The sequence below is a fragment of the Onychostruthus taczanowskii genome, unplaced genomic scaffold (genome assembly GCF_017590055.1).
Source record: "Onychostruthus taczanowskii isolate IOZ18803 unplaced genomic scaffold, ASM1759005v1 scaffold81, whole genome shotgun sequence".
NCBI lineage: Eukaryota > Metazoa > Chordata > Aves > Passeriformes > Passeridae > Onychostruthus > Onychostruthus taczanowskii.
The window spans coordinates 537,830-559,127 of NW_024506002.1; the positions used below are offsets into that span (position 1 = coordinate 537,830).

Here is a 21,298-nt window from a genome sequence, read left to right on the forward strand (position 1 = left end):
GAGGAGAGATGGGCTTGGTCCTGGGCCTCCTTGGTGTTGTGTCCTTGCAGAGGGAGATGGATGAAGGGTCGCTCTGCAATGTCCTCATCTCACTTTTGGTCCACAGGTTTTTGGCCAGGTCAGAAGTCGCTGGGGGTGGTCAGAAATGGTTCTGTGGGGCTGTGGTGCACATTGGGTCTCTCAACCGAGCTCCCTTTGTGTGCCAAAACTAGTCTGAGTGAGCCTCAGTGGGGACAGTCCTGTGTGGCTGCTCTTTATTCCTAGGACAGGATGGTGCCATCGTCAGACAGTGTCTCTGAGCAGTGCAGGACCTGCAGACATTGCCAGAATGGGAAAGGGGGGCATGTGTTTCATCAGACTCAGCTTTCTGAGGCTTTTCCACCTGCTGCAAGTCTTAGTGCACCCTCTTTCATGTCCATGCTGCTGGAAGCAGATGAGCACTGACACTCTGGAGTGGTGGTGACCACTGGGGGTCTCTGGTAAATCCTTCCCAGCCTCTGGCTCCTGCAGGTCTCATCATTGGAGGAGTCATCTTCCAGAATCTCATTTTGGTGGTCTGGTTCTCTTGGGATCACCTGGGCTGTGTGAGCAGGAGCAATGCAGCCCCTGGGGCTCTGCCCCATGTTCCCATCAGTCCCCATGCCACTGTTACTGTGCCACTGCCTGATGCTGTCCCATTCCAGCTGACCTGAGTCCCCTCATCCCCTCCTGCCATGGCTTTCCTCCTGCAGATTGTCACCTGCTCGCCTCATTTCTGCAATCCTTGTGTGCGTGCTTGCTGCTGCAGCCCCCGTGCCCTCGTGCCGCGGGTGCCGGCTCCCCACTGCCCTGTTCCTGGAGCTGGGGGGACACATCCCCTTCCGGGTCTCTGATGCTGGCACACGGGGGCTGTGGCTGCCCAGCTGGACACGAAGAGGGTCACCTGGCACCGGCGGCTGTGATCCCGCTGGCACCTCTTGGCACTGGGAACGTGCGGGTGTTGGTGTCCCCCGCTGTTTGGTCCCGCCTCGCTGTGCCCCTCGGTCTCTTGCTCCCTCCGGGAGGGGACAGGCCCGCTGCCCGCAGCCCTGCCGGTCCCTGCCGCTCCGCTGGGAATGCCCTCGCCGGCCCGGGCTGAAGGCACTCGGTCCCCGGTCTGTGGCTTGGCGCAGGGCTGGCCCGGGGCCGGAGCTCTGTGCCGGGTCAGTGCCGGTGCCAGAGCCGGGAGCGCAGGGCGGAGCCGCGCAGTGCCGGTGCCGCTACGGGGGGCGGGGACTGGCCGTGCCGTAGCCGGTGCGTGGGGCGGAACTGTGGGGTGCCGGTCCCGGTACGTGGGACTGTACCGGTGCCGGTACGCGGGGCGGGACCGTGCAGTGCCGTAGCCCGTGTGCGGGGCGGGGCTGCGCCGGTGCCGCTACGCGGAGCTGCGCCGGTGCCGGTGCGTGGGGTGGAGCCGTGTTGTGCCGGTGCCGGTCCGCGGGGCGGGGACGAGCTGTGCCGTAGCCGGGGTGTGGGGCGGAGACGAGCGGTGCCGGTGCCGCTATCCGGAGCTGTGCCGGTGCCGGTCCGCGGGGCGACGCGCCCCTATGAGCCGGTGAGGCGGCAGCGGTGCGGGAGGGATGGCGGCGGGCGGCGGCGGAGGGCGACCGCCGGGCCCCGACCCCGCGCTGGAGCCCTACGTGCAGACCCGCATCTTCAAAATCATCGTGATCGGAGACTCCAATGTGGGCAAGACGTGCCTGACCTTCCGCTTCTGCGGGGGCACCTTCCCCGGCAAGACCGAGGCCACCATCGGCGTGGACTTCCGCGAGAAGACGGTGGAGATCGAGGGGGAGCGCATCAAGGTGGGCCCCGCACCGGCTCCGGGCTGGCTGACACCGGCCCCGGAGGGACCCGCTAAGCCCGCGGTGGGTCCGACACCGGCCCTGGTGGGCCTCGCTCCGCCCTCTGTGGGTTCCACACCGGTTCCAGTGGACCTCGCTCTATCCTCCGTGAGCCCCACTCTGTCCCCGGTGGGCCCTGCACTGGCCCTGATCTGGCCGGCAGCAGCCCTAGCAGCGATGGCAGCCGGTCCCCATCCCTGCCTCTTGCCAAAACCCTCCTGGGGGCTTTTCCTTTCATCCCAGTTGGAGGGAGGGAACAGGGCCAGGGAAGAATTCTCGTCCCTGTGTTGCAGAGAAGCAGGCCCTGCTGCCTTGTCACTATTTCTGGGGTTGGCTTGAGCATGCAGAGATCAGAAGCCATGGCTCGGGGTGAGTCACCGCCACCCTTGCGATGGGCACAGCTGGATCCTCACAGCATTGGGGTGGCTCCAGCTCCGGACACTAGACCAGCGGAGGGGTAGAGCTGTGGTGGGATGGGGGACAGGAGTCTGTGCCACAGCCAGGGGGCCTGGGGGGGCAGAGGGCGGTGGGCTGGCAGCAGCCACACTGGAAGGCTGAGAGCTCACACAGGCCCGCGGCAGCAGGCTCGGCTGCTGTGGCAGCAGCGGTGCAGGAACCTGCTCCCAGCTGCACCTGGAACTGCGATTGCAGCAGGATGAATTTTCATATGACGGCTGGTGTGACACCTGTAAAGAATGATCAGCCCAGACCTGAAGAGCTGTGGCTGGTGTGTCAGAGCAAATCTGACACTGGTAGGAAACCAGCTGGGAGCAGAGTTTGTGGTGGAGCTTGGCCTGCACAGCTGTGGTGATCAGCACCTATAGTCCCTGAGGCTGATGCTGGAAGAACAAACATCACTGCTGTACTGACAGATGGCTGATCAAAAGTTGAACTCACAATGAAACCCAACCTTGTGTTGGTGGGCGAGAGCTTTAGCCATGCTTCTAGGCTGTCTATGAATGTTTTTCCCTCTCTTCTTTCGAGGTGCTCATCCTCACTGCCCTCCCCGGCTGTCCAGCCCCACGGAGCCATGCCGGTGTGAGCTGTGATGCAGGCTGGCATGGAGCCTATTTGCTGCCACTATCCAGAAAATGTTGCCAGGTTTTCTACCTTTGGATATGGTTTGAGCTCCAGTGGGCAGGAGTGGGAGGTGGTGCAGCAAATCAGCCTTTTCCTGGGATATGTATCCTAGAGAGGAAGTGAGAGGTGGGACAAGGAACCTCCTTTTCTTGCTCTGCCTGGGAGAGACTGGCCCTAAAAGGAGTGAGCAGCAGCTCCGCTTTCCCAGTGTTTTTCAATTGGAAAGACTGCGAGGCAGGTACTGTCTCCATGGGTACAGGGCAATTTGGATTAACTTGGAAATTGCCACTTCCAGGCTACAAAACATTACCAGGAGAACCCAGACTGACCCCTGGGGCACACTGCTGGTTACCAGTGTTCAACCAGACTTTGTGTCACTGACCAGCGTCGTCTCGGCCCAGACATTCAGCCAGTTCCCAGTCCACCTCGTTGTCTGCTCATCCAGCCCAGAGGCCTTCTGGCATCTCTGTCACTTGGGTTAGGAAGTTATCATCAGTGATGTCCTGGAATATTCTGGATTGCCTGTGCCCTGCTGTGCTGTCCTTCCATGAGATGTTGGGGTGGCTGAAGTTCTCTGTGAGAACCAGGGCTGCAAACACAAGGCTGCTGCTCGCTGTCCACAGAGCACCTCATCTGCTTGCTCTTCCTGGCCAGGTGGTCTATAGCAGAGACCCCCTACAATGTCATCTATGTTGTTCTGCTTTTTAATCTTCCTCCATGAGCTCACCCTTCCCCACAGAGCTCCTGGCCCTCCCACTGTGCTCCTACATAAAGGGTGGCTCTCACTCCTCATTTCTCTTTTCCTCTGTGAAATTGTCAGCATTCTCATTCATGGCGTAGGATTTGGTGCACAAATAGACATGGATCTGTTGGAATGAGTCCAGAGGAGGCTGCAAAGATGTTCTGAGGGCTTCTTTGCAGCCTTTCTAAAGTCAGGCTGGGAGAGCAGCGGTTTTTCAGCCTGGAGAAGAGAAGCCTTGAGGGAGACCTTAGACCCCCTTTCAGTGTCTGAAAGGGCTCCAAGAGAGCCAGAGGGGGACTTGGGACAAGGGATGGAGGGACAGGACACTGGCCTTAAACTGAAGGAGGGCAGGTTTAGATTGGATATTGGGAAGAAATTCTTGGCTGTGAGGATGGGGAGGCCCTGGCACAAGTTTCCAAGAGAAGCTGTGGCTGCCTCTGGATCCCTGGAAGTGTTCAAGGCCAGGTTGGACAGGGAGCAACCTTGGAGCAACCTGAGATAGTGAAACGTGTCCCTGCCCACGGCAGGGGGTTAGGCTGTATGATCTTTAGGTTGCCTTCCAGTCCAAACCATGCTGGGACTCTCTGAAACCCGGACAGCAGGAAGCCCTCCTGCAACGCCCTCCCCATGGCCTTGCTCCACACTTCTGTAGTGTCTTTTCTTGTCTGCTTCCTTTCCCAGGTGCAAGTGTGGGACACAGCTGGCCAGGAGAGGTTTCGGAAGAGCATGGTGGAGCACTACTACCGCAACGTGCACGCCGTGGTCTTCGTGTACGACGTGACCAAGATGAGCTCCTTCACCAACCTCAAGACGTGGATCGAGGAGTGCAATGGGCACGCGGTGCCCCCGCTCGTCCCCAGGGTGCTCGTGGGGAACAAGTGTGACTTGAAAGACCTCATCCAGGTGCCATCCAGCCTGGCCCTCAAGTTCGCCGATGCTCACAACATGCTTTTGTTTGAGACATCGGCCAAGGACCCACAGGAAAGCCAGAACGTGGACGCGATTTTCATGTGCCTGGTGTGCCGGCTGAAGGCGCAGCGCTCGCTGCCCTGCCGGGACACGGAGGGCTGGCCGGCGCAGCCCCAGCCGCACCCCCGGCGGCTGGACGAGGCCAGCGGGAAAGGCTCCTGCCCGTGCTGAGCGGGACCCGCCCGGACCCCAATAAAGGCTCTGAGCCCCCTGCGCTCCGACTCTTGCTTTGCGCCTCAGCCCGGTCGGCCGTAATCGCCTGTGATCGGTTCGGCGTGCAGCGTTCGGCTACAAAAATCGGTCCTATTGGGCTACAATCGGCCCTGTTCGGCCGTGCTCGGGCTATCTCGGTAATTATTGCCCTGACTCGGTTACAATCGGCCGGACTCGGCCCCACTCGGCTATAATCGGTCGACTCGGCTGCTATCGCCTACATCCGTCTCGGCTCGGGGCGGGGCGCTGCCGCGCGCAGGCGCAGTGCGCGCTGCCGCCGCCATGAAGTAGGTGTAGGGGCGTGGGGGCGAAGGCCGGGCTCGGCCCTGTCCCGCCGGTGCCGGTGCTGATGGTGCTTCGCCCGCAGCCCCCTGACGAAGGTGAAGCTGATCAATGAGCTGAACGCGCGGGAGGCGGAGCTGGGCGTGCAGGAGGCGGTGTCGTGGCACGCGGAGTACAAAGACAGCGCTTGGATCTTTGTGGGTATGGACGGGGCTCGGGGCGGGGGCCGGTGTCGGTACCGGTGCCGGTGACCCGTTCCTTCCCTCCCCTCTCCCCGCAGGCGGGCTGCACTACGCGCTGACCGAGGGTGATGTCATCTGCGTGTTCTCGCAGTAAGTGCCGCAGCCCCGGCCCCGCAGCCCCGGCCCCGCCGCCGCGGTGCTGACGGTGTGTGTGTCACAGGTACGGCGAGATCGTCAACATCAACCTCGTGCGGGACAAGAAGACCGGGAAGTCCAAGGGCTTCTGCTTCCTGTGCTATGAGGACCAGAGAAGCACCATCCTGGCTGTGGATAACTTCAATGGGATCAAGGTGAGTGGAGCTCAGGTGCTGCCATGGCTCCCTGAGTGCTCCCTGACGTGGGCAGCGACCCTGGGAGCGGGGAGCTGGCGGTGACAGCCCGGCCCCGCAGATCAAGGGACGGACCATCCGCGTGGACCACGTGGCCAACTACCGCCCCCCGAAGGAGTCTGAGGACTGGGATGACGTGACTAGAGCCCTCCATGCCAAGGGCTGCGGGGTCAAAACGCCACCTCACACCTCGTCTGACTCGGCGTCTGAGGATGAGGATGTGCCCGTGAAAAAGCAGAAAGGTAAAAGAGTGTTCCTGACAGGCTGGGTCCCAGGTGGGCGTGCCCATGGTAGGGTTTGGGGGCTGGAGTCTGCATGGAGAGAAGGTTGGAGGAACAAAAAAGGGGACAAAATGAAGGTGTTGCTACAGAGTGCTGAGGAGATGCTCAAAAATCAGGGAGAAGGAGAGCCATGAGGGAAGAGTCCTCAGGTCTGGAGAGGTAATTTCCACAAAGTGGATCACAGTATTACTGAGGAAAGGGAATGAAAGGGAAGTTGGAAGTTCTCAGCATTCCAAGTGGTGTGGAAATGCCCAGCATTGCTGGGAAGAACATGATGTGAATGTTAAAAGAGGAAAGTGGGGTGGCTGCAGCTGGATGAGAAGAAGTTGTGATTGGAAGTGAACTGGGATCTCCCTGAGGGGGAAGCAGGCTGGGAAATTGGGTGGAGGGGGAGAATTTCTAGTGGAAGATGAGTTGGGATGATGCCAGGGGAACCATGGGGAGCAAGCTTCTCCTGGAGTTTGGTCCATCCGGAAATGTGAACCCAAATTCCAGAGAAGCAGCGGAGCAGAGCAGAACGGTCCAAGCCGAGCCCACAAGCTGGGAAGCGGGTGAGCACGGAGGAGCCCCATCCCAGGATCAAGATCAAGAAGGAGAAGGAGGACCCCGGGTACGAGCGCTATGCTGGCGGCAGCGCCGACAGGAACGCCGGGAGCAGGACGCAGCGGGATGAGGAGCAGCGGCGGCACCAGCGGCACTCGGACAGCCGGGGGGACAAGAACTGCCGCGAGCAAAGGGGCCAGAGCAGCTCCTGGGATGAGCGGGAGAAGAGGGAGGAGGCTGGCAGGAGGGGCGATGGGCACAGCAGCCGGCATGACGCGTCTCCCAGGGCAGGCAGATCTCGGGAGCCCCATTCCAGGCACAGGGAGCGGGGCTCTGGCAGAGACTCTGGTCGCTGCTGAGCCCTGGGTGAGCGTTTAGGGTGAGGGAGGCTCTGAGCCTGCCCAAACCTGCTCCAAGCTCCTGGGATGCCATGGCTGGACCTTTCACCTGCGAGCTTCCCTTGCCTCTCATCCCACGGCCAGGGCTCTCCACGCTGCCCGTGCTGCTGGCTGGGACAGGGTTTTGTCCTTCAACTGAGGAGGGTGTCAAGCAGTGAAGGCTGGGAGCAGCAGGACGCTCCCCTTCCATAACTCCCTTGGGGCCGTGTCCCCTTGCACTGGGTGTGGAGGTTGCTGGGTGTCCTGTCTGGCCTCATGGGCCGGGTTTGGGCCCTGTGCCCACCCAGCATCTTCTGGATTCCATGATGTATCCATAGCGCTGCACCGCTGTGTTGGGGTGATTTATCATGGATTTGTTTAAAGGTTTCTTAATAAAAGTTCCTGTTAGGGAGAAGCTGGTCCCGGGAGCAGTGTTCCTGTCTGTGGGCCAGGAAGGAGGCGTCACCTGTTTTTCTTACGCTTATTTTAGGCTTATTTGGCTGGAAAACCGAGAGGGATGGAGCGTGGGATTCGCAGGGTGGACAAGGGAGGGGCTTTAGCTGGGTTTGGTTGCTATAACGAGTAATCCCTCCAGTCGGGTCCGTGCCGGTTCTAGGCGCAAGGGGGAATTTCCTCCCCGGAGCAGCCGGGATCGCTCCGCGACAGCCGAGGGGCGTGCGGCGGGGTTGGGGTGCGGGCAGCCCCTGCGGCTTCCGCCGTCCCGGCGCGGTGCCGCCGGGGCCGGCAGGGGGCACGCGCGGCGCGGCGGTGAAGAGCCCGGTTCCGGCCGCGGTTCCGGTTCCGGTCCCGGCCCGGTGGCGGCGGCGCGCGCGGCGGTGTCCGCCCGCCATGCGATGTCCGCGCTCAACTGGAAACCCTTCGTGTATGGCGGGCTCGCCTCCATCGTGGCCGAGTTCGGTGAGGCGCAGGGGCCGGGCGGGACCGGGACGGGCGGGACCGGCACATGTACCGGCGGGCGCTGAGGCCGGTGTCCCCGCTCTCCCCGCAGGCACGTTCCCCGTGGACCTCACCAAGACGCGGCTGCAGGTGCAGGGGCAGAGCGCCGACGCGCGGTTCCGCGAGGTGCGGTACCGGGGCATGTTCCACGCGCTCTTCCGCATCTGCCGCGAGGAGGGCGGACGGGCGCTGTACTCGGGGTGAGTACCGGGGCCGGGCCCGCCGGGGCCCATCGGCAGCGGGTGCCGCTTCTCCCGGGGCCCCCTCCGTCCATACCGGGACACCCACCCGTCTGCCACGGGTTGTCCACCCGGCCCGGCCCCTCCTTGCACTCCCCCGGGCCTCCCCGGCGCCTGCCCCGGCTCCTTCCCCTCTGGCTCAGGAGCTCCCACCGCCTGTGCTGGGCTGCCTCTTCGGCTGCAGCATTGCCCTGTCTGTCATGTTCGCCCCCACCAGCTCGTCCCAGGTTCCCCCTCCATCCCGACATCTCCCTCTGCCCACCCCAGGCCCTCCCAATACCCACCCCAGGGACCTCTCCCACCCCCCGACATCTCCCCCTGCCTTCCCCGGGTCTCCCCTACATCCCGGGTTCTTCCCCTCTGACGCCCCAGCCCTGCCCTACCTCTGTCCCGGCACCCCCTCCCCAGCCCGGCTCCCCTCTTCCACCTTCTGTCACGGCATCCCTCCACTCCCTTGCTCTCTGCCCATCCCGGCTCCCCATTTCCTGTATGCTGCTGTGACCCCCTGGATCCCTCCCTGCCTTGTCCCCCTGAGCGGAGTCCCCTGGTGTTCCCAGGGCCAGGGCTGCGTGGGTGCCATCTCCTGGCACGGGGGTGTGTGGGGCAATCCCGGATAACCCGGGCAGAGCTGCATTCTTCGGAGCCCCAGCGGGGTCGTGCCTGGCCCCCGCAGTTTGAGGCCCGGGCTAGCCCGCAGGGATGCTCAGGGTCCGTTCTCCCTCAGGATCGCCCCGGCGCTGCTGAGACAGGCGTCCTATGGCACTATCAAGATCGGGATCTACCAGAGCCTGAAGCGGCTCTTTGTGGATCGCATGGAAGGTCGGTGTTGGGAAGGGCAGCGCGAGCACCTCCCAGCTCCCCCGCCTCACACTCTGGGCTGTGTGTTTTGCTCATTCCTTGCTCTGTCCTTTCCACCCCAAGATTCCCACAGGAATGGAGCTCTATTACTGGGTGCTGTGGTTTTGTTTGTCAGTGAGAGCAAGGATTGGATTCAGTCCTGATTGGAACCTCACTGTGCTCTGCACTGCCTGTAGTTCCTACCCAAACATCTCCTTTCAGCCAGCTTCCTTCCTTTCACGAAATCATAGGAGAATCACAGAATCCTTTGGGTTGGAAAAGACGTCCAGCCTGTGTCTGATCCCAGCCTTGTCCCTAGCCGAGAGCGCTGAGTGCCACCTCCAGTCCTTCCTTGGACACCTCCAGGGATGGGGATTCCAGATCTCCCTGGGCAGCCCCTGCCAATGCCTGTCCACCCTTTCCGTGAAGAAATTCCTCCTGATGTCCAACCTGAGCCTCACCTGGCACAGCCAGGCACATTCTGGATAGGAATTGTGCAGTCCAGCTCTCTGGCTTTGGCCCTGACTATAAAGGTGAGGTTCCACCAGTGCCCTTGACCTGTGCCCTCTGCAGCTCCTGCCTGGGGAGTGGAGCAGCAAGAGTCTGGTGGATGTTCCCTGAGGGAGCACCGAGATCTGCAGGTGAGGTTTCCATCCCTGCTGTGATGTGAGGGAATGTGGTAACACTGTTCCAGCCTGGGAAAGCGGGATGGGCCATACTATATGAAGTTGTGTCAGGGGAGGTTTAGGTTGGTATCAGGAGAAGGTTTTTTTTCCCAAGAGGGTGCTGGGGCACTGCCCCAAGGTTGACAGAGCTCTAGGAGCATTTGGACAGCAATCCCAGGCACGGGGTGGGATTGTTGGGGATCTGTGCCGGATCAGGAGTTGGACTGGATGATCTTTGTGGAACCCTTCCATCTCAGGAGATTCTGTGACTCTAGAGGTCCATTCAGGGCTGCTGTCCTGCTTTAGTAAGACCTCTCCCTGTGTAGTTCTGTCTGTGTACACAGTCCCCACACCCCCTTCACTGTTCCAGCCTCTTCAGCTGTGAGCTCCATGCCTGGATGTTTGTCTCCCTACAGGCCTGGGGCAGCCAGTGGCCTGGTGTCCTCTGGGAAGTGTCGTGGTCAGTACCAGCAAAGGCCTGTGTGTTTTCCCAATGTAACCATCATCCTAACACTGGGCCTGGAATCTGGGGTTATTCCCTGGCACTAATCACATCTAACTCCCTGCCTGTTCTCAGTTCTCAGCTGGCTCCAAGTGGCTGCGTGTAGGCAAATCCAGGGGGCCTGGGGAAACACTGGGTTGTCCTTCTCTGTCTGCCTCTGTCCTGGCTCATCCCTGCAACGAGAAATCTCAGATAATTGTTCACAATTTTCACGTGTCCCAGGATTTTCCTTCTCATCAGTCAGACCCTCTGAGAGTGCATTGCTGAGTGTTTCAGCTGCCACCTTCTGTCCCTGACAGGTGTGGGGACAGACCTGTCACGGGCTGTGGCATCTGCCCAGGCCCTGCTCCTGCAGCTTCACCATCTGATTTGAGAACTGAGCTGCTCTACCCAGCCCTTGTTCCCTCCTACTGTGTCCCCTGCAGTGAGGTCTGTCCTTCTTTCCTTGGTTGCAGATGAAACGTTGCTCATCAATGTGATCTGTGGGGTGGTCTCGGGGGTCATCTCCTCTGCGCTGGCCAATCCCACAGATGTGCTGAAGGTAAGGGCTGCTCCTGGCTGGCTGTGGGACCCATGGGAGGAGCAGCTCAGTGCTCCCTGAGCCACCAGTTCTGCTTGTTTGGGTTTTTCTTAATGAATGGGGGCCAAAGCCCATGGTCTTTAATAGATATTTAAAACCACAGATCTTAAAGACCACAGAATCCTGGAATGGTTTAGGTTGGGATGGACATGAAAAACTATCTCCCTCCACCTCCTGCCACAGGCAGGGACACCTCCCACTACACCAGGTTCCTCCAAACCCTGTCCAACTTGGCCTGGAACATTTCCAGGGATGGAGCAGCCACAGCTTCTCTGGGCAACAAGGATCATGACACTTGTACTGGTGAGGGGTGGGAGCTGTGATACCCAACCTGGGCCAGGTGAGCCAGCTGCTCCTGTCCCCTTGGTCATGGTGCTGGCACTGCCCCAAGGGCCTGCCTTTTACATGGAGTGAGCACAGCCCAGTGGGGGCTGTCTGGTGCCCTGGGCTCAGGGTAGCCCTGCTCTGGGCAGAGAGAGCCTGTAGAACTTCCCAGAGCTGCTCTGTTCTTTCTCCCAGGAGTTCCATGGAGCTGCTGTCCCTGGTGTCCTTTTCTGTGGGCAAGTGCTGGTGTCAGGGCAGGTGTTGACGTCCGCTTGTTGACTCTTCCCTTTCTTTCAGATCCGAATGCAGGCTCAGGGCAGCTTGTTCCAGGGTGGGATGATTGGCAGCTTCATTGACATCTACCAGCAGGAAGGTACCCGAGGCCTCTGGAGGGTGAGCACCAACTCCTAGAATCCCCCAGCAGCAGCAGAACTAAGAAAAATCTTTGGGAAGCAGGTGCTCTCCTGCTGTTCTGTAGCAAGGAGCAGCTGGAGCCCCTCCTAGCCCCTTAAACTGCTGCTCTTGTGGGGCAGAATCTTTTCTGGTGTTGAAATTGGTGCAGGAGGTGAGGGGGTGACAGCCTAGTTCCTGCGTGCTCGTGCTGGGAGCAGGGAAGCAGTGTGGAGTTAATCCAGCTGGAATAACGCTGCCAGGGTGGAGACATCCTCCTTGGCTTTGAAGCAAAGCTGGAAGGCAGGTGGTGTGCTTGCAGGGAGGGTGCAGGGAAGGTGTCAGGAGAAGGCCCTGCGAGGAGCTGGGGGATGTGGCTGCAGTTGGTGACAGTGTCCGTACTGCACAGGGTGTTGTCCCCACGGCCCAGCGAGCGGCCATCGTGGTGGGGGTGGAGCTGCCAGTCTATGACATCACCAAGAAGCATCTGATCCTGTCAGGCCTCATGGGGGACACCATCTTTGCCCACTTTGTGTGAGTACCTGCTGCAGGCTTGGGGGGCTGTGTGAGGCAGAGGAGCCAGGCGGGGCTGGGGAAAGACCATTCGTGGAGTGAGGGCTCCGGAGCTGCAGGGAGCAGGTGAGTGCTTCCAGAGCATCTGGAGCAGGGTTAGTACTTCCAAAGGATCTGCTCTGTCAGCTGGAACAGTTCAGAGTTAGCAGCAGGTGTGGAATCATTAGGGTTGGATAAGACCTCCAAGACCATCGCGTCCGTTCCCCCAGCACTGCGAAGGCCACCACTAATCCATCCCCACCTCCCAGAGACCTCCTTGGGGAAGGACCTGGCAGAAATCCTTTGGTGACATGAAATGCCAGCTTGGTTTCAGCTGGCTAATGACAGAAATGTTGCCCCACATCTGTGCCCTAGTATGAGCCAGGCAGGAGATCCATGTGTGTAGCTACGTGTAACAATCCCTCAAAAGCTGCTCTAATCCCTAGTACTCATCTGTCCAGACCCTGTCATCTTGCAGCCCCTGCTGGAAGAGCCTTGAGAGAGGAGCAAGCACAAAGCTGGTAGGACCCAGAGCAGTCAGTCAGTGTTGCAGTCAGCTTGCTCTGGGCAGGGCTGGCAGAGAACATTGGAATCCTTTTTCACCTCCATGTTGCAAATGCTGCAATGCTTCCATTGGCTTTGCCAGCTGGGGTGAGGGTGAGGAACACTAGACCCTCTGTGGAGGGGAAGACTGGCAGCTCTGTGGTCCTTTCTGGTGTCTTTGCTCTTCCTCCCTCCTTCCCGAAGAAATGTTTACTCTGGTGGGAAGGATGTGCACTCCCAGGGGGTGCCTTCACATCTGTGTCACCTGGGCAGCACCTGGGATCCTTGCAGGGCTGCCAGTGTCCTGTAGAACCAGCTGTGGCTCAGGTGAGGGTCTGGGTTAGCTGAGCTGAGCATTTCCCTCCCCTGAGCTCCACAGGGTCCTGTGGCAGCCCCACACTGCCCCTTTTCCAGGTAGGAGCAGGTAGTGCACCTCATGTTCATTGCTAAATGCCTTTGCTGAAGTCCAGTGGAAGGTATTTTGTGTATGTCTGAGCGGGAGTGGCCGTGCCCAGGGCTGTCCCTGCCCTGATTTGGTGTGTGCAGTTCCAGCTTCACGTGCGGGCTGGCGGGAGCCATCGCCTCCAACCCTGTGGACGTGGTGCGGACGCGGATGATGAACCAGCGCGCGATCGTGGGCAGCACCGAGCTCTACAAGGGCACGCTGGATGGCCTCGTCAAGGTGAGGGGACAGGTGGGCACACCCCTGTCCTGGGAGGCTGGCCAGGTCTCAGCACCACACTGATGGGAGCAGTGAGATCCTGCAGTGACACAGTGCGTCGTCAGTGAGGTGGGAGAGGGCCCAGAGTCACTTTCCTGAGGCCACTGTCGGCCTCAGCCTCCTCCCAGCCTCCTGGGACAAAGTTCAGGCCATGATGCAGGTAGCAGGGTTCAGAGACTGTAAGTGATGCTGCACACACTTGCACGGGCCTGTCTGCTCCCTGCAGCTGCTGGGCAGGACCAGTGGCACACACGTGGCAGTGGGGAGAGAGGGAGGTGGCAGGGCGTGGGCCTGGTGTGTCTCCTCATCCATTTGTCTCCTCCCAGACATGGAAGAGTGAGGGCTTCTTTGCACTCTACAAAGGCTTCTGGCCCAACTGGCTTCGTCTGGGTCCCTGGAACATCATTGTATCCTTCCCTATGCTGCTGGGAGGTGGTGGAGTGGGACAAGGGGAGAACCCCGCTGGGAAGGGCAGGGCAGAGCTGACACCCCGATAGGATGCACTGGGGACCCTAATGGGCACTGCTGATGGTTCCTGTAGAGCCTCTGAGGGCTTGGCTGAGACCTTGCGTGGCCTGGGCTGCAGGAGATTCCTGGATGAGCTCCTGTTTGAGAGGGAATCGTGGGGAACATTCTGCTGCTGAGGCAGGTGCTGACTGTGCAGGACCAGCGCTGCTGTGTGCTGAGCCAGAGCATTCTGCCTGCTGAAACTGGGTGGGGAGTTCACTGTGAAGAGCTCCCAGTCTGGGCTTGGAGCCACTTCCCTTTCCCTGAGGTCTGGGCAAGGCTGGGTTTGCTCTGGGTCCGTCTCTCCACTCTTGGCAGCACCTGTGCCCCATCTCTGTTCCACCTGGGCAGCTCAGGTTGTGCTGCCTGGACAGGGAGCTCCATAGGTGGGTTTAAGGAGCTCCCTGGATGGGTGTCCAGCTGCCTCACATCTGTCCCAATTCCTTGACGTTCCCTTCAGTTTTTTATCACGTATGAGCAGTTGAAGCGCCTCCCCTTCTGAGAGCTGCCTTCATCTCACCAGAGTCATCCTCGGGGCTGGCAGCAGAGCTGTGCTGCCACCTCCCTCTTCATCCCACTGTCCCCATGTCGTGGTGTTTGGTCCCTGTGGGCTGGGCTCTCCCCACATGCACGGTTCCTGGAGCACGAGCTGCCTGGCACGGGGGGGGCCGCATGTTTCCCACCCGGAGGTGTCCGTGTGCCTGAGCCTGCAGGAATATCTTCTATGAAGATCTGTGTGTTCCAGTGGCCTTTGGGGCACTGTGGCTCGTGGCTTGCAGGTGTGGGTCTCCTCCCGTGCCCGTGGGGCGGGGCCTGTGAAGGTGCCATTGTCATCATGTTTCTTGCAGAACTTGTCACTTCATTAAATTATTTATTGACTGGATAGCTTGAGTTTGGGTCTGTGCTTATTCACTGCAGGGGTGTCTGCCCTTGGAGAGCACAGCAGCGTGGTTTTCATCATGCTATAGACCCCTTCATTCTCCAGTGAATCTGTAGGATTCATTTCAGTAGAGATATTTCTAAACCCAAATTTGTTAGTATCAGAAAATGACCCTGTTGCCCTCTCAGCTCAGTTTTGCGAAACCTCAGTCTCTTAAATTCTTGCTTATTATTACACTATTTTTGCTTAAATCATTTGTAAAGCCAGGTTCTGTGCTTTAGAGGTGAGCTCAGCACTTGAAAATGGTGATTCTGATGCTGAGCAGATATTTTGGTCATCCTCTTCTGATTTTTGGTTATTTTTTAATGTTTATGGCTATAAACATTAAAAATAACCAAAGCAAATGGTTTTTATGTTCCTGCTCCCTTTCCTCTTGTGGGGTGGCTTTGGTTTGGATGAAGGTCCCTGGTGACACAGGAGTATGTCCTGGCTGAGCCTGCTGTGAGCTGAGTTTCTGTGGAAGTCATACAAGGAACGTTCAGCCAAATCCCACTGGGAAAAATGGGAGGGAATTGGTGTTACAAAGTCAGAGCTGCAGGGGAAGGGAAGGTGACTCCCCTGAGCGCTTGGGCTGAAATCCTGCCTTGAGCAGGGCTCTCTGTGCGGGCCCAGCTCAGCAGGCTGTGCCAGGCGCTGTGTGCCAGGGAACCTGCTCCTGCGCACACAGGAAGCTCTGGGGGTGGAACTCCAACGTGGAAGGCTCCATGGGAACCAGTCAGCCCTCCTCAGGTGTTTAAGGGAGAAATACATGTCCTCCTGATATGTGAAAGCTAAAAATGACAGTAGAGCAGGAGAGGGAGGCACTGGCTCCAGCCTGTACTTGCTCCTCACTGCCCTGCCACTTCTCCCTTGCCCTTGATCTCATTTTGAGGGTTTGGACTCTCTCCAACATCAGGGCAAAGTCTCCCCAGATGTCTTCCTGAGCAAACAGAAGTAGAGGATGTGTAAGCCACCACAATCCTTCCGTGGCAGTGCAGAGCCCGGGTGTTAGGGAGGGTCCTGCAGCCGCAGCTGCCCCCATTCCCGAGCTCCTGCCCTCTGGCAGTGCCCTTCCCGCCCCACCCGCCCTCTCCCCAGTCACTGACAGACAGACAGACGCTCAGTCCTGCCCATTTCCTGGCAGCTTGGATTTTTCCAGCTCGTGAGGCAGAAGAGGCTTGTGACACTTTGTGTAGGGGCCGGAGCCATCACTGTCAGACCCTGTGAAGGTCAATCCCCTCGGGAGGTGTAAGGGGTGTTGTGGGATTCTGTAGCACAAGGATGCTGAGGTTTTGCTTTCATGAATTTCTTTGTTACAAGTTACTATTAGGTAAATACACTCATGACTAGCAAAGTGAGGGAGTGTGTACGTAGAATCATTATTTTTTACTGTTAGTAGCACTTACATAGATTTCACTGGAAGTATCACGGCAAAGTTCATCAAACTCCTGCAGGACTGAGGTCAGTCAATGATGGACAAGTTCTCCCTTTGGATATGATCTGTGTCATGGGGCCTGGAGCCAGCCTGGTGTTCCTGGGGATCTGAAGGGCTGTGCAGGGGGAGCTCCAGGACAGGGAGAGCCTCTTTGGGGCAGCAGCCAGTTACTTCTGCATGGATCCATGAGTGGGCAGAAGACACCAGCTCTCAGAGGGCCCTGGCTGCCTTCTACCTGGATCCAAGGCCCCTCTGCAGGTTGTGGTGGTTTTTTGCCCTGCAGGTTCCAGCAATTCTTTGGTTGCAGCCTCTCCAAGGATACCCTGGGCTCCCTGTTGTGCTTGCCAAGGGCACTGCAGGTTCCCAGCTGTGAATGCTGCTGTTCCAGGCTGGCAGATGTTTGTCCATCTGTTTGAGCCCACATCTCTTGTCAGTACTTTCCCCCATTGTAACCAGGTCGCCTTGAGGGTTGCTGTTCCAGCAGGGTGTCAGTGGTGTTCCCTTGGTCCCAGCAGCGAGAAGCTGTCCTGGGTCTGCCAGTGACCCCCAGGAGCCCCACGAGCTGTGCTGGACTTTGGGAACTCTCTGTGCTTGTCCCTATTCCCAGCCCCTGAGTCTGAGCAGGCACTGCTCTGCTCCAGCCTCTGGTGCCTGGGGGGGGACAGCCACCCCCCCATGTGCCACCGTGGCAGCTTCCTGCCCAGGTGCTCCTTGCTCACCCCCTGCTCCAGGGTTGTCTGGAAACGTGGCTGGAGGGGAGGGACCTCCGCGGGCACAGCAGCGAGTCCAGCAGTCCCTTCCACGGACAGCTGCTGGCAGAGCTCTGCTTCCCCCAGAGACAGCCGTGCTCCCCAGGCTCCTGCTGCTCCCTGGAGATCGAGGGGCTGTGTCTGCTGCCAGGTTGCATCTGCTGAGAGGCCCCAGGTGAGTGATGGCTGGGAATCGTGTTGGAGATGCAGCACCCCTGTGGTGTGTCTCACGTGAGGCAACCACGGCCAGCTGGGCCCTGGGAGCCATCCTCGCCGTGCTGTCCTCGCTCATCATCACTGCCAACGTGCCGGTGGCCATTGTCCTGCTCTGCCACATTCGGAAGAGCGGCTCCAAGGGGCTCTGTTTTGTCCTCAATCTTGCCTTGGCGGATGCCATGGTTGGCTTCACAGTCATGGGCCTGGCCATGGATGAGCTTTCCCAGCCCTTTCATCCTTCCCAGAACTTTTGCATCCTGAGAATGGCTTTTGTGACCTCTTCCTGTGCTGCCTCCATCCTGTCCCTGATCCTGGTTGCATGTGACAGGCACCTGGCGGTCCGGAAGCCTTTCCACTATTTCCAGCTGGTGACAGGCCTGCGGGTCGGACTGTGCTTGGTGGGGCTCTGGCTGTTTGCTGCCATCGTTGGCTTCCTCCCGGTCTTCATCCCCCACTTCCAGAGGATCTCCAACCACTGGAAATGCTCCTTCTTCAACGTCTTCCACCCTTCCTACATGCTCACTATGTTCTGCCTCGGCTTCTTCCCCGCACTCTTCCTCTTCCTCTACCTCTACTGTGACATGCTGAAAATCGCCTCGGTGCACGTGCAGCACATCCAGGAGGTGGAGCAGGCGGGGCTGGGTGGGGGCTGTGTCCCACCCCGTGCCACCGGTGACATGAAGGCCATGCGCACGGTGGCCGTGCTCATCGGGTGCTTCACCCTCTCCTGGCTGCCCTTCTTCATCGCCAGCGTTGTGCAGTTGGCCTGCCCTGAGTGCTTCCCCTACAAAGTCATTGAGAACTTCCTCTGGCTGCTGGGGCTGGGCAACTCCCTCCTGAACCCGCTGCTCTATTCCTACTGGCAGAGGGACGTGCAGCTCCAGGTCTCCCAGCTGGCTGCAGGTGTGAAGAGGAGGGTCCTGCTCCACCTGGGCAATGGCCGCTGTTTCCCTGGCAGAGACACCAAGGCTCCTCCTGCTGTGTCCTGCCTGGAGCTCCAGGACTGACTTGGAAAGGAGTGGCTGTCTCTGCCTTACCAGCTCCCCTCCTGCATTGTGGCCATGAACTCGGGGCCTGCCAGCTGTGAAGGAGGTCACAGATGGGTGGGAGCAGTCTGGATGTTAATTCCCAGGAACCATCAGGGCCGGATTCCAGCCTGCCCACCACCCCACAGCCCCCAGCACAGCCGGCTTCAGCCCAGCCCCAGGCATCCCAGGTTGCAGGTGTTCCCTGGAGAGCCTCTGCTGGAGCAGCCCCGTGTCTCCTGGACCAAGCTCTCCCACTCGCTCTGCAGGCAAAGACCCTTCGCCCATCGCTACCCAGCTTCCCCCGCCAGGTGTGCACCCCCTGACACCCGCCCCAATTGGCAACACTGGCTCTATGGGCAACAAACCCCCTGTTCCTGGGGCAGGTGTGGGCACAGGGAGGGCTCTATCCCCTTGGCCCTGGCAGCAGAGGCTGGGCAGGCTGTGAACATCCCTGAGCTCTCCTGGACCACAGGTGTTCCCCCTCCCTAACCAAACCCACCTCTCAGTTCTACACAGGGCCATCCCTGCTTTGGGCTGTGACCACATGGAGCAGAGGTGAGGGGGTGGGTTTGGGCGTGGGGGACAGAGAGGGCTGGGCAGTGGCCATGCCTGTGTAGGGGGTGGTGTAACCCAGGGCAGGGGCACAGCCTGGGCACTGCTGTCAGTGTTTACCCAGGCTGTAAAGCGAGTCAATGAGTAACTGGCTGAACAAGGAGAGGGAGGATTGGCTGCCTCAGAGATCCTAACGAAGGAGAGCTGCTGTGTCCCACTGAGGATTTGTGACTGGAAGGGTCCCTGCACACCCACCCTGCCCATGGGAGCCCCCCTTCTGCCCTAGTGGCCAGATGGCTGCCCCTGCCAGAGGCTAAAGCGGTACTTAATTGCTTCTCATAAAATGTTTCCATTACATCCACACGGCAAGAAAACTTCCCTCAGAAGATGTTGATTTGCTAAAAAAGTACATTACTCTGAAAATGAGGGTGCTCTGCATGAAACAGCAGCTGTTCCCACCTGTGTCCTTGCCCCACTAGCTGACACAAAGGCTCAGGGCTGTATCCACTTGCATCCGGAACTTGCCATGAAGCTAAGGTCTTCCCCATCCTGGAGAAAGAGGCAAAAATAAAAGTGTCTTTAAAGAAGACCTCAAACAAGAGCCCTATGTGGCATTCCCCTTGGCCAGGGAAGGGCCTGGGACCAGGTCCCACATGGCAGACACCGTTCCTGGCTGTGCCAGAGGAACTGCACCTGGGGGAGGGCTGCCCAGAGCAGGCTGGCTCTGGGAGCTGCTGCAGGGGGATCTGGTGGGTGGATGCAGCCTGACTCAGCTCTGGGATCAGCCCATTATCTCCCTGCACCGGGGATTTGCTGCCTGTTCTTGGTGACGCCTGAGCTCTGCTGGCTGTGGCTTTGATCATCCTCAACCTCGCTGAGCCTCTGCTTCCCTCAAACGTGTTCCTGCAGCAGGTCCCAGCGGGAACAGGGACACTTTGGACATGGGCCTTGAGCTGCTTCCCGAGCTTTCTGACTGCCAGCTCTGCTGCGTGAGTCCATCACTGAACCGGCCAGGCTGCAGGCCTGAATCAGCGTGAGGAGCAGGAGCCCTGTGCAGGTGGCATCAGGGCTTGGGCAGCCTGCTTGGTGCCATGAACACACTGCAGTGCCTTGGACGGGAGAGGGGACACCTCCAGCACTAGGAGGGAGCCTACAAGAGAGATGGAGAATGTGGACCTTGAACATGAGTCTGAAGTGATGGGACAAGGGGGAATGGCTTCCTGCTGCCAGAGGGCAGGGTTGGATGGGATATTGGGAAGGAATTGCTCCCTGGAAAGGTGGGCAGGCCCTGGCACAGGGTGCCCAGAGCAGCTGGGGATGCCCCTGGATCCCTGGCAGTGCCCAAGGCCAGGCTGGGGCTTGGAGCAGCCTGGGACAGTGGAAGGTGCCCACGACAGAGGGTTGAAATGGGACGCACTTTAAGTTCTAATTCAAACCATTCTGAGATTCAGTGACACTGTGCAGGTGGGGGACAAGGTGCAGCTGGAGGCAGAACTCCCCCTGCAGTGGAGCGTCCCTTTCTGGGCATCTCACTCTGGCACTGACCCCTCTCCTCCCTCTGCAAGCCGTGGCTGGAGGGGGCTCACAGGCTGGCACAGCTGGGGCTCCATCCCTGGATACATCTCCAGATCCTGCTGGGGTAACCTGGAGCGGCAGCCGTTCCTTGTGAGGCCAGGCCCGCTCCCATCCCTCATCCCAGAGAGCCCTGCCGCTGTCCCGCTCCAGCCTGCGGTGACCGCGGCACCGAGCACCGCTCGCGGGAGCGGCTGGACCGGGGCGCACGGGCGGCCATGGAGGGAGGCAATGGAGCCATCCTGCTCCACACCGGGACCGGCAAGGACGGAGCGCGCCTGTCCCACCGCTGCCCTGCCTGAATAAACACCCTTGTGCCCGGCTGGTCTCTGCTCCGCTACCGGGGGCTCGGGGCGGCACCGGGGGCAGCCGGGGGCCGCTCTGCCCGAGGCCACCGAGCAGCAGCGGCGCGGGGGGCGAGCACAGCATCGGGGAGGCGGAAAGGAGAGCGACAGCAGCGGAGGGGGATGTTCCCGGTGGGATGTTCCCGATCCCGGTGGGATGGCCCCAGTCGGTGTGGCCGTCCTCGGTAGGATAGTCCAGATCCTGGTGGAACGGTCCCGGTCCCGGTGGGATGTTACCAGTCCCAGTGGGATGGTCCCCGTCTTGGGGGTGTGTGGCCTGTCCCGGTGGGATGGTCCCGCTCCCAGGGGGGTGTGGCCCGTCCCGGTGGGATGCTCCCGCTCCCGGGGGGTGTGGCCCGTCCCGGTGGGATGGTCCCGATCCCGGGGGGTGTGGCCGGTCCCGGTGGGATGGTCCCGCTCCCGGGGGGTGTGGCCTGTCCCGGTGGGATGGTCCCGGTCCCGGGGGGTGTGGCTGGTCCCGCCCCGCGCCCTCCCGCCCCGCCAGATGCCGTCACGTGCCCGTCACGGTGCGTGCGCAGCGGCCGCCCCGCCAATGGGCGCGCGCGGACCCGGACCCGGACCCGAACCCGAACCCGGGACCCTGACTACGGGGAGCGGGGGCGGGTCTGCCCCGCCCCGCCCCGTTCCGTCCCGTTCCAGCGGGAGAGGCCGATCGGCGGATGGGGCCGGCCCGCAACGGGCGGTAGCAGCGGCCGGAGCGCTCCCCTGCCGGGGCCCGCGCGTGC

At 60.1% G+C, this 21,298-nt stretch overlaps 4 protein-coding genes across 4 annotated transcripts; all 4 read left to right on the top strand.

Moving 5' to 3' along the window:
- The first annotated feature begins 915 nt into the window (after positions 1-915).
- Positions 916-4,864, top strand: RAB33A (RAB33A, member RAS oncogene family). Its single transcript, XM_041424271.1, has 2 exons — positions 916-1,823; positions 4,366-4,864. Exons 1-2 carry the CDS (start codon positions 1,599-1,601, stop codon positions 4,822-4,824), a joined length of 684 nt encoding a protein of 227 aa, XP_041280205.1. The 5' UTR covers positions 916-1,598; the 3' UTR covers positions 4,825-4,864.
- Positions 4,865-5,022: 158 nt separating this feature from the next.
- RBMX2 (RNA binding motif protein X-linked 2) lies at positions 5,023-7,332 on the top strand (the record flags this gene model as incomplete). Its single annotated transcript, XM_041424313.1, has 6 exons — positions 5,023-5,153; positions 5,234-5,349; positions 5,429-5,480; positions 5,551-5,680; positions 5,781-5,961; positions 6,496-7,332. Coding segments are annotated over 6 exons (1,017 nt in total), but the record flags the coding sequence as incomplete, so codon positions are not given.
- A 142-nt stretch (positions 7,333-7,474) lies between these two features.
- Positions 7,475-14,620, top strand: SLC25A14 (solute carrier family 25 member 14). The gene is made up of 9 exons (XM_041424264.1): positions 7,475-7,838; positions 7,930-8,077; positions 8,841-8,935; positions 10,576-10,661; positions 11,322-11,417; positions 11,824-11,948; positions 13,056-13,191; positions 13,557-13,637; positions 14,198-14,620. The coding sequence occupies exons 1-9, from the start codon at positions 7,775-7,777 to the stop codon at positions 14,237-14,239; spliced, it is 873 nt and encodes a 290-aa protein (XP_041280198.1). The 5' UTR covers positions 7,475-7,774; the 3' UTR covers positions 14,240-14,620.
- Positions 14,621-17,022: 2,402 nt separating this feature from the next.
- GPR119 (G protein-coupled receptor 119) lies at positions 17,023-18,063 on the top strand. The gene has a single exon (XM_041424314.1). The coding sequence runs from the start codon at positions 17,023-17,025 to the stop codon at positions 18,061-18,063; it is 1,041 nt and encodes a 346-aa protein (XP_041280248.1).
- The last annotated feature ends 3,235 nt before the right edge of the window (positions 18,064-21,298 follow it).

Excerpts from the sequence above, each read along its gene's own strand:
- RAB33A (XM_041424271.1), top strand. The coding sequence starts at position 1,599 with ATGGCGGCGGGCGGCGGCGGAGGGCGACCGCCGGGCCCCGACCCCGCG. Across the intron at positions 1,824-4,365 it reads TCGAGGGGGAGCGCATCAAG|GTGCAAGTGTGGGACACAGC; the intron begins GTGGGCCCCGCA and ends TTCCTTTCCCAG.
- GPR119 (XM_041424314.1), top strand. The coding sequence starts at position 17,023 with ATGGCTGGGAATCGTGTTGGAGATGCAGCACCCCTGTGGTGTGTCTCA.
- SLC25A14 (XM_041424264.1), top strand. The coding sequence starts at position 7,775 with ATGTCCGCGCTCAACTGGAAACCCTTCGTGTATGGCGGGCTCGCCTCC. Across the intron at positions 10,662-11,321 it reads ATCCCACAGATGTGCTGAAG|ATCCGAATGCAGGCTCAGGG; the intron begins GTAAGGGCTGCT and ends CCTTTCTTTCAG. Across the intron at positions 11,949-13,055 it reads ACCATCTTTGCCCACTTTGT|TTCCAGCTTCACGTGCGGGC; the intron begins GTGAGTACCTGC and ends TGGTGTGTGCAG.